The sequence below is a fragment of the Anopheles aquasalis genome, chromosome X (genome assembly GCF_943734665.1).
Source record: "Anopheles aquasalis chromosome X, idAnoAquaMG_Q_19, whole genome shotgun sequence".
Classification (NCBI taxonomy): Eukaryota; Metazoa; Arthropoda; class Insecta; order Diptera; family Culicidae; genus Anopheles; species Anopheles aquasalis.
Window position 1 is genome coordinate 2,712,852 of NC_064876.1, and position 10,000 is coordinate 2,722,851.

Below are 10,000 nucleotides of genomic sequence, written 5' to 3' on the forward strand. Positions count from 1 at the left end.
TGGCAATTTCAGCGCGAACATTTGCTTTACGTTGTTTCGCAGTCTTCGTTTTGTTGGCATAAACCTTTTCTTTTCAAACAGACCCCACAGAAATAAGTCCGGCGGGGTCAAACTCGGCAAACGAGGAGGCCACTCCATCGCACGATCGCAGTTGTCACTGTTGACCGATTATTTTCAATGTAAAGTGTGACAATTTCAGTCCACTCGTTTAGCGTGAAGTGATCCATTACTAAAATGGCATAAATTGACGTTTAAGAAACTGGCACAGTTATCCAAATCGGTTGAAAAATGACAGAGTTATTCAAGATTAAAAATGCTACCTGCACCTGTAAATTTGCTAATGAACCCTCCCCCCCCCCCCCTTTAATATTAATTAAAAACCACTAAATTTAAAATGGGCGGGCGGGAAACTCAGGAAGGATCAGGAAACCGATACACCCGTGTTGAGCATCCGAATCTAAGCAAGCAGGCACCGGAAGGCATTCTAAGGCTGGCCGATCTACAAAACCCCAGTCAGACGCGGAAATTGAACCGCTCGGAAAGGTGCGGCCCAGAATGGTTCCGCGTTGCTCGCTGTATGTATCGAAGAGATTATTTACATGCGGCACCATTGCAAGCAGTTTCTCGGGGATATACTTCGCTTCGTTCTGTTTTTTTTTTTTCAGGGTTGCGCGATCCCCCGTAGTTTATCGACATCGACTTCGCTGTCGGTGGGGCAGCTGGCGAAATAAATAAATGAATAGTATTTGTAGTCATACCGTACGATTGCCGCTTGAAGACCGTTTGTAAGATTAATGAGTGTGTGTCCCCTCCCCTGTTAAAGCCGCACCGCGCCGGGGCTCTCCAAAATCCAATCCAATCCAATCCAATCCCGGGCGCTCAATCACAGCGCCATTTGCGGTGCTCACATAAGTCACCGCGCCGCCGCGTGCACGGATCGTACAAATCGCTAGTCACGGCAGCGTTGTTACGCCTGGGACCTTGTTGTTGCTAATGGTTGTAGTGAGCCCTGGCACTGTGTAGATATTCGTCAGCCACCGTTCGAATATATATATTATATAATCGAACCGTCCGTCATAACAACATCTCCGCGAGCGCGAGAGTCAGGCGAACAGCAACCAAACCAGCAAGTAGGGCAATGCTGCAGAGATACACAATCTCATCAAAGGTGGCAACGGTGGAGTCGGTGACGCGCCTGTCCGTGCCGCTGCGTCCGTGGTGGAATGCAAAGCAATGGAGTAAAGGTGAAATAACCTAATGGGGCGCTCGTGGCGCGCCGCCGTGGCCTCGAAACCACAGCGAACCCGAGCTTCGGGCTGGATGTTTGATAGTTTTTTTTTTTTTTTTGTTTTTTTTTACTAAAGGAAGATTGGACAGTCATGTACAGCTACTTCCGCGTCTCTCCATAGTGCTCTCCTCCGTGCCACCAGCAGCAGCCGAGCTTTTACAGTAGATGATACCATCGGAAAAGAATGGAACACCGGGCAACTGCTTCATTCAAGCTTGGCGCAGCTCAGAACTTCTCAGTCAAGAAAAGGTGTAAAAACGAGCAAAGGATGCCATTTGAAAAGGGTTGTTTTCTGTTTTTTGCGGTGAAAGTGTGGGGGCTTCGGTGATTTCTGGGCCGAAAAAAAGGCTCATTTAGGACGTAGTTTTTGTGACGTAACCCTTCCATTTTATTTTTCCAAGTGATATGCTGATTACACTACAACTTTTGAAGCATATTTAGTTCGATTTTGGAGAACATTTAATAAAAACGTTATTCATGGCATCATGCTTAGGCAGTCGCGTTTTCGAAAAGATACTTTTTCTGGTGCCCATCGTAACTGCGTGATGGGTGATCAGAAAAGTACAAATTGATCCCCCCCCCCCCCCCCCCCCATTTAATAGTGCCCAGTACGATGGGCAGTCAACTTCTTTGTCCTCATCTGTTCCACCACTTTCCTGTTTTTTATTTCTAGCATCTCTAAGGGCGGGCGAGATGTTTTAGTCACTTTTTTATTTATGGTGGTTTTTGTTTAAAAAAAAACAATTGAATTGAATTGCTCAATAAATATCAATACCGATAATTGGCCCGTTTGCTGGCTTGATACGATCTCAAACGGTCTCGCAAACAAGTATGCCACAGTGGAATGCCACCCGTCTTGAGGTTTTTTTTTTTCGGATAAATCCGTTGATAGGTTGATTTGCTCGCAAAACCATTCAATCGCTCACGGAAACGGTCGACGGTTTCTTGTTCTGTTCTGACGAAACATGACATGGTTGCCCAATGTTGCCATTACGGTGCTTGAATTATGGTCGGTGCGGTCACTTTCCTGTTCGCCCTGTTTGCAGACGGTTCTCAGTAGTTTCAGCTTCTCAACGGGCGGATTTACATGAAGTGTTTTGGCCGTACGTTTGTGGCAAACTGTTTGGATCGGACTGTTTTTGCCCGATTAAACGCCCGATATCTACCTCTAGGCCAGATTTATTTGGCCGATCCAACGTGGCGCAGGTGGCCATGGCCGCGATAGCAACATTCCGTTAAGAACTGTCGAAAGGAGGGCGAAAAAAACGGCCCTAGCGTGGGCCAGGAACGGCATGTAGGCATGTTATATTAGGCAACAACTTTTCAAAGAATATTTGGCTTTATATTTTGGGGGTGGATTTAGTAAAAACTTCCATCCATGGCGTCATATTTAGGGAGGCGTATTTTCGAAAAAGTACTTCTTTTCCTGTGCCACGTGATGGGTTATCCGAAATGAACAAAATAACACATTGCTCTGTTCAATTAACAGTTAAGACAGGTAGCTCCGTCAAGCTTTTGTTGAATTGTCCAGTTTCCAATTTTAGGTAGCATTTCCAATTTTAGGAAGTTGAAAAAGTGATGCTCTTCACGATTTTGTTTAAGCATTTATTAATTTAAAATAAAAGTATCAACAATTTTCATGAAAACTCGACGGGGTTACCTGGAAAACAGTGTACAGATTATGTGTACAAAATTTCAAATCGATCGGTTCAGTAGTTTTTATGCTACTGGATGGTCGCCGACATTGAAAACGGTAACGAATTTGTCGAACCGGGTTCGTCGCTTAAACTCAAGTCTTTTGAATCGTACCAAGAAACGGCTCGTTTTTGATGATTTCTTTTTAGTAAACTATCGACCCATGCATCTTTTTGTAAATGCCACAATAAACTACAACTTTTGAAGAATATTTGGTCGTATTTTGGTGCAAATATTTTATAAACTTACGCCCACGGCAGCAAATTCAGAAATGAGTGTCTGCAAATGCCTGAGTCGCGCGACGTTTCAAAAATCAAACTCTTTATCAGTTTCGCTCCGAGTGATCCAAAAAGTGTTACACAATCTTCTCGAAAGCATCAGCTTTCGTGTAAAAAAAGAAAAGTTAAAAAATAAAAGTGGCTTTTAAAAAAATAAAATACTCTAACCAGTGCGCTAGCGGTGCCCTTGGTGTATCCCCCCCCCCCCCCCCCCCAACAACCCGGCTACCGTCTTAACGCACATGTTTCGTTCGAGTTCGTCAGCGGTAACAGCGAAACAAAGGACAATCGCACGGGATGGGATGGGTTGCCTGCGTATGCGATATGCAAAACGCAATATTTGCAAAACGCTGCCTGGTGGTGACGTGTCACCACACAGCCACAGAAACCAGAGCAAAACTAGCCCTCACCGTACCTGCATCGAGACTTGGCGATTTCTATCAACCAGCCAAAGCCAAAGGCGGTACGGCACGGTACCACCAACCTCCCCTCCCCCTCCCCCCCCCCCCTCGGTACGATTCGAATGGCTTTCGGGCCAGGCCGCACAAGAAAACCTCACGGGCTGCTCGCCTGGCCCAGGGCTGAGAAGGCTGAATTCAGTTTCGGTTTGTGTGTTTTTTATTTTTTTATTTTTTTTTTTTGCTGCCACTGCTTCACTTTCGGGCCTGGCGGGCCGGGCTGAAACGGTTCCCGAGGTCAGGAATGCCAATAGATCAGGCGGGCGCCGACCAGCTGCTAGTGCACGCTGGTGCTGGTGCTGCTGCTGGTGGTGGTGGTGGTTACCCACCCACCCTAGGGTGCCCCACCCCTTCTTGCACACAGTTCAATCACGCAAAAGCAACCGCAGCACTGCGCAGCGAGCGTTCGGGGACGCATCGCGAGCGCGCGCGCGCGCGCTCGAAAGGAGCTGACGGAGCTGAGCTTGGGTTGGGTTGGGCCCTGGGCATCCTGCCGGGCACACCGGTCCACCAGATACTCCGCAGCACCACAGCGCTCACAGGGCTGCCAACGCCCGCCTGGCAACGGTTTACTGGTGTCGTGCACGGGCAAGGCTGATCACGAAACAGTGGGGCACCGTTTCTACTACTTGACTACTACTACCGCTACTACCACTACTACTACCACCAGACGTGGGACTTTCGGGCGGCCGATGAGAAAGGGAAAATGGAACACACCTTAAGACCAGCCCCATTTTAGCCTAGGCCTAGGCGCAGACCTTGAGACTGGCGCGCACGCATTCAAGCGCCCGGGGGCCAGTCCCAGCTGAATGTGAATGTCTGTTGCTGCTGTTGCTGTTGCTAGTGGTGCACTCCGTCCACTCCACTACTTGCACTATCCGAAACGAAGGTCCGAATTCCGCCGTATAAAGCGAATGTGTAGAAAAGAGAGAAAGATGGGCGCGCCACGGGCCACGAAAGGTAGGGCCAGGGCTGCCATAGTCAACCCGTTTAGCTGTGCTGCACCAGTTACGACGCTACGCGGTGCCTGTTACCGTTACTCCACCGCGTGTTCACGACCAATCGACCACACGCTGCACAGCTACACCCTTTTATTAACCTTTTTTTCTTCTTCTTCTTCTTCTTCTTCTTCTTTTTGCTGCTGTTGCTGCTGCTGCTGCTGCTGCTGTCGTTGTATAATCTCGTACATAAAGCATTCAGATTTCGCATTCGAACGGCACCGCAGCCACGTTCGACAGCGCCAAGCCCGGACCTGGGGGCCCCTGGCGACGCCGCCGACCGAAAGAGAATGCGCGGGCGCGCTGCAACACCAACAATGCACCGAGTACGTAGGATATACCGGGTTAATCGGGGAGCAGGGCGGGGTGTGCTGGATAATCTTATTTGGAAATTAATAAAACAAAAAATCTTTCGATGCTTGGGCGAGAGAGAAAAGAGAATGAAGCTGAATAAGGGACTAACAGTGCAGTGGGAACAGAACAGTTATAAGTGCTGAGTAAAAGCAGGCCCAGAAGCAGGTGTGTTGGGAGCGTGAAATAATAGTGATAATAATGATGAAGAAAAACCCGAAAACAACAGCAACAACAACAAAATCGGTCATCGCATCACACACGTTCCCACGTTCCCCGCTTTGAGGGGGGGGGGGGGGGGGGGGGACGCTCGTGGAAGTCTTCGGCCCGCGCTAGAGAGAAAGCGAAACCATTGAACTCAGCATCTAGTGTGTGTGTATATGGGTGGAAACGAAAACTTATGCAACCTCCGAGCGGCAGCAGCAGCAGCAGCAGCATCACGCGCTCTTTGATTCCTTTCTTCGCTGATCCTGCCATTCACCCCGCTTTTCACGCACCACCGATCCTCAGCACAGCGCTCTGATTTTTAACAAACGCAATTACGCCATTTTTTGGTTTTGCCTGTTTCTCGCACGCCAGTAGCGCGCATTTAGTGTGTGCGTGTTTTTTGTTTTTTTTTTTGTTTTTTTGTTTTCCAGTGCGCTTTAGATTTTCGAGAGTGAAAACTCTCTGAGGCATTGAGATGCCCAGGTGGGCACGGGAGGCGAACTGACCGAGAAATGGGTTTTTTTCTGCTTCGGAAAACGCATTTGGTGGTAGCATTTAGTGGGCTGCGGTGTTTTACGTTAGGGCTTTAGTGAGGCGGCACGGATTTAGCCGTTCGTACGATCGGAAAGCGCAAAGCAGTGTAAGCGTGTGAGCGCCGCCACGGCGCCATGTGCATGGCATATTACGCCAACCAGCCCCCTCCACCACGCCTCTGCTCACCTCCCATAGCTTACCATCCCCTCCCATCGTCTTACAAGGCTACACTAACCGTTTTCCGATGGTTGATCGTAGGCGTGTTGACACGTTGATAGTAGTAGCCCAGCAACTGATGCGATGCTGATGATGCTGATGATGATGATGATGATGCTGACGATAAGGGTGACTGAGGAGTGTCGGTGGCGTCGGTGGCGGCGATTGTTGCGGAGGTATATTTGGTTGCGATTCTGATTAGGGGCTACGGCGAACAGGTAATTAACCGCTTGAATGGTTAGCTGTGAGCGGGCACCACGCGTGGAGTCGGTAATTTTGCTACGAAGCTGGTGAAGCCCACTGGTTACCGCTTGCTAATGGTGCTGGTGGTGGTGGTGGTGGTGGTGGAGGCGCCATAAGCCTCCCTACCGGCGATCACCGCACCCGCACACTATCGATGGGACCAGCAGCAGCACTTGAAGGGAGGCCCGTGTCTGCTTCCCTTCCACCCTCGCCCGCACACCTATTTTATATACACAAGCACAACCACACACTGCACTGCACTGCACTGCACTAGAAGCACCGATTCCGATCGCACATTCAGTATTAGCAGTAACTGTGGCAAACACGAGCACGTTGCAGCACTGCTGCGCACCGGGAGCGCACGGCCCGGTCGATCATCGATCGTGTTTTTTTTTTTTTTTTTGTTGCACTGCACTCAGCCTCCTACGTGGTCCTAGCAACCATCACTCGCACCGTGCCTGATAAGTGATGACTTTCCACGGCATCGATTGGATGAGCTGTAGTGTGGCGGGTGCCAGCCCCCATTTGCCGAGTATCACACCATTCCCGTCCTTCCGGTCACTGCAGGGCTAACGGTTGATTAGGCTTTAGCTGTTTAGACTCGAGCCCATCTCGCCATTCCACTAGTACTGAGCTTTATGGCATCGCTGCAGAATTGTTGTAAAGAAATATATACATGCTTATTATATTTGAGACCGCACCAGAACCATCGGTTATTATAAATGATACTAACTTACACATCCGTCACACATGCAAACAATTATTACAGCTTCGTGTTTCTGTCTCGCTTGTGGGACACTAGTTTCTGCTGTTTGTCGCAAAACGTTCCGCAAACGAGTGATAAATGATTATTGTATCAGGACAGCTTCGAATGGTTGCGATGAAACCACGGCAACCGAGCTCATCGAGGCTCGCAATCACTGGCAAGAGCTTGTGGGGCTGCGAGAGTCGCCCGTTGTTGTTGTTGGTAGTGCACGTGGAATTACCGTGGTCGACCGAGTCATTCGCAATGTGCGCACCCTCTCGTAACAAACCGAACGAGCCGAAATGAAACGAAACAAACCACCTTTATCGCAACCCGGCGTACCGAAGCCTACTGAGTGAATGGCGTCAAGTTTCGCTTTCGTGGACCCCCGCAGCCGATGATTGCGCGATCAACTGTCGATCCCCTCCCCGTCCACAAAACGAGCCCAACACCTCTCCCCGTCCACGGGTAGGAGGATTAAACCATCGCAGTGCCGCAGTGGCTAGGGAATATCCTCCCATCTATACATGCGCAAGAATCGACAATATATATATATCCACACACAAAACTAGTTCTCACACACGCCACACAGTGTATAAGCAGTGAACCCCCCACCACCACCACCACCACCACCACCCGTCTGTTTGTTAAACTCAGACCCCACAAGTTTCCTCACAGCCGGAGGATGTCTCCCACCATTAGCTAGGCTAGCCGCGGTGCGAAAGGCGCGGTGCTAGTTCACCTCCAACGGCGATCCATCCCCACACCCAGGCCCCCCGGCCCCTCCTCCGGCAGTGCGCGCCACCGTGTCGTGCATCTTACGGCGGCCGGGATCACCGGGCCCCACCTCGGTCGCCATTGCTAGAAAGAGTACCAGCTAGATGGAGAGACGAAAGCTAAGGCCGGGTAGCCGCGATGTAACGCATTAGTAACGTAGCGAGCACTGCTCTAAATGAGTTATGTGGCACGTTTGATTGATTGAAAACACTGCCGCCAGAAGTGGCACCTCATATTCACCGCTGCGTGCACCTTTTTCATATGCCCCATTATCATAACGATACGCTATACTTATCCGTAGCTTTCTACTAGACAGTGGCGGTCAAATGAGTAGGATCACTGCAATGGTAATTACTAAATGGTTTTGTCCATGGAGGCCTTCCATCAAGATATAGTACACCCACACTAGTGCGCAAGTTAATGGTTAGTACCATTGCTTTTTGTGACATTTTTGAGTATTTAGTAGCAGTATTTTGTACTATTATGAAATACTAAAAAGCTGTTCCCGGCCAAGGCAATAGGCAAGGTAGGAACGGAAAAGGGATCATATTTTATTTGTATTTCGGATGTCGCAGCCAGATTCTACTGAGCATTGTTCGCTTGCTGATAAAGAATGTAAAAACAGCGGTGTTTTTCTTTTGGTTGCTCGCAGTAAGCCACCAGGATTGGTGAGGCTCAATATTTTATTGTTACCGTGGGGTTTTCGCTCTAAATTTTCCACAAAAAAAACGGTTTCGATTACTGAAAAAAAAACATAAAACATAAGCAGAGCAGTTCGCTCTTAGTGCCAGTTTGCTCATTCGTCATTTGAATCTTCCGATTCGTCTTCGGAGTAACTGTACTGCGCGATTGCCTTCTTCCGCTCTCGCCTTCGACTTTTCGCTTGACTTTTGCCACCTTTCTGAGGCACAGGCTGATGCTCCGCAGATTCGCATGCTTCTTCATTGGACTGTGGTGGAATAATGTTCTCTTCCGTTTCATCCACTGCCCCTGGCTCCGAGGATACTAGCTGCTGTTCCTTAGCTTGGCCATCAGTTGATGTTTCGTTCAACGACGCTTCTAACTCTTTCTTTTGCTTCTTTATCAGCTCGACGAGATGTTTGTATCGCGCAATACACTCGTCCTTCGTCTTGCCCGGTACGTTGTTGGCAATCTTTTGCCATCGGTCAGTGCTGGTCGACTTTGGGTATCGTTGAATTGCAGCCTCCAAGGCTTGCTGCTGCTGCTGGGTCCAGCTGCTCGACAGCTCGCCCACACTGGCCCCAGCAGAGTCTCGCGTTTTTGTTTTACTCTTCACCGACGTGTCGGCGGCCGCTTGGTTATCGGTCGATTGGTGTAGCAACCGGGTTGGAGCCTCCTTCAATTTCGTTGCCATGTACGTGACTTCCTCTACATTACGATTCATCAGCTCTGCTATCAGCTCCCACCGATTGCTGGTACCACCGGGATACTTTTTCACCAAGCGTACAAGGTCGTTAAGATCGTCGTCAGTCCAAAGGCCCCCGGATACCGTCGGGGGCGGTAGTCGGTTAAATTCCCGCTGCGCATCGTCATCAGTGCCTAGGATGCGCTGACTGTAGGCAGCCAACTCTTCGTCCGTTTTCTCAGGAACAGTTAGCTTTTTGCTACGTTTACGTAATGTGCGGTTCTCTTTCTCCTTGGCTCGTTGATTCTCGAACTCTACCTGTTCTTCCAGCTCTTTCTTCTTCCTACGGATTTCCGGATGAACGTAAACATGTAGAAAAGATTTATACAGTACATTTTATACAGTTTACCATGTAGAAACTTACCGATCGCGAGCTTCCTCTTCCAGCTTTTTCTGTTGTGCGTACATGTCGATGAGAGACCTTATAGCAGCCGGTAATCCTGTAATGGTACGCCACAGACAGATTGGAATCTGGAACGGCAACGTGTTCCGGATGCTTGGCTGAGGAATTTCGTAAATCAGCTCCTCGAGATGCTGATTCGTTTGCTTCTTTTTTGACAACTTTCTCAGCTTGCTTCCAACGATCTGTTCCTACAAAGATGGACCAGTAAAAATGCAGTGTGTTTCAATCTCGATAAGACTCTGACTCTGGTATCTGTGTTTATACTTACTGCGGTATATTTCTTCTCGACGTACGCAGCCCAAGCTACTAAATACTGCGTGACGGTGATTACTACGAACAGGATGATTGCGCTTTCAGCAATGCCCATTTTTCGGACGTGGC

At 49.1% G+C, this 10,000-nt stretch overlaps 2 protein-coding genes across 3 annotated transcripts in view; both read right to left on the minus strand.

Annotated features, from left to right (window-relative positions):
- LOC126574938 (la-related protein Larp4B) overlaps positions 1-7,346 on the minus strand; it is a 13,908-nt gene extending 6,562 nt beyond the window's left edge. The window contains exons 1-2 of one of the 2 annotated variants that reach the window (XM_050236586.1): positions 7,006-7,346; positions 6,045-6,915 (exon numbers count right to left, since the gene is read on the minus strand). The gene's annotated coding sequence lies outside the window, so the exon portion shown is untranslated. Of the gene's footprint in view, positions 1-6,044; positions 6,916-7,001 lie in introns of both variants that reach the window. The other variant, XM_050235770.1, reaches the window with a different exon arrangement.
- A 1,081-nt stretch (positions 7,347-8,427) lies between these two features.
- LOC126576229 (uncharacterized protein F54F2.9) overlaps positions 8,428-10,000 on the minus strand; it is a 2,149-nt gene continuing 576 nt past the window's right edge. Inside the window, exons 1-3 of the mRNA XM_050237829.1 lie at positions 9,888-10,000; positions 9,581-9,807; positions 8,428-9,499 (exon numbers count right to left, since the gene is read on the minus strand). The exon at positions 9,888-10,000 is cut by the window's right edge and continues 576 nt beyond it. Coding sequence (XP_050093786.1) covers positions 8,587-9,499; positions 9,581-9,807; positions 9,888-10,000 — 1,253 coding nt within the window. The 3' untranslated portion in view covers positions 8,428-8,586. The remainder of the gene's footprint in view (positions 9,500-9,580; positions 9,808-9,887) is intronic.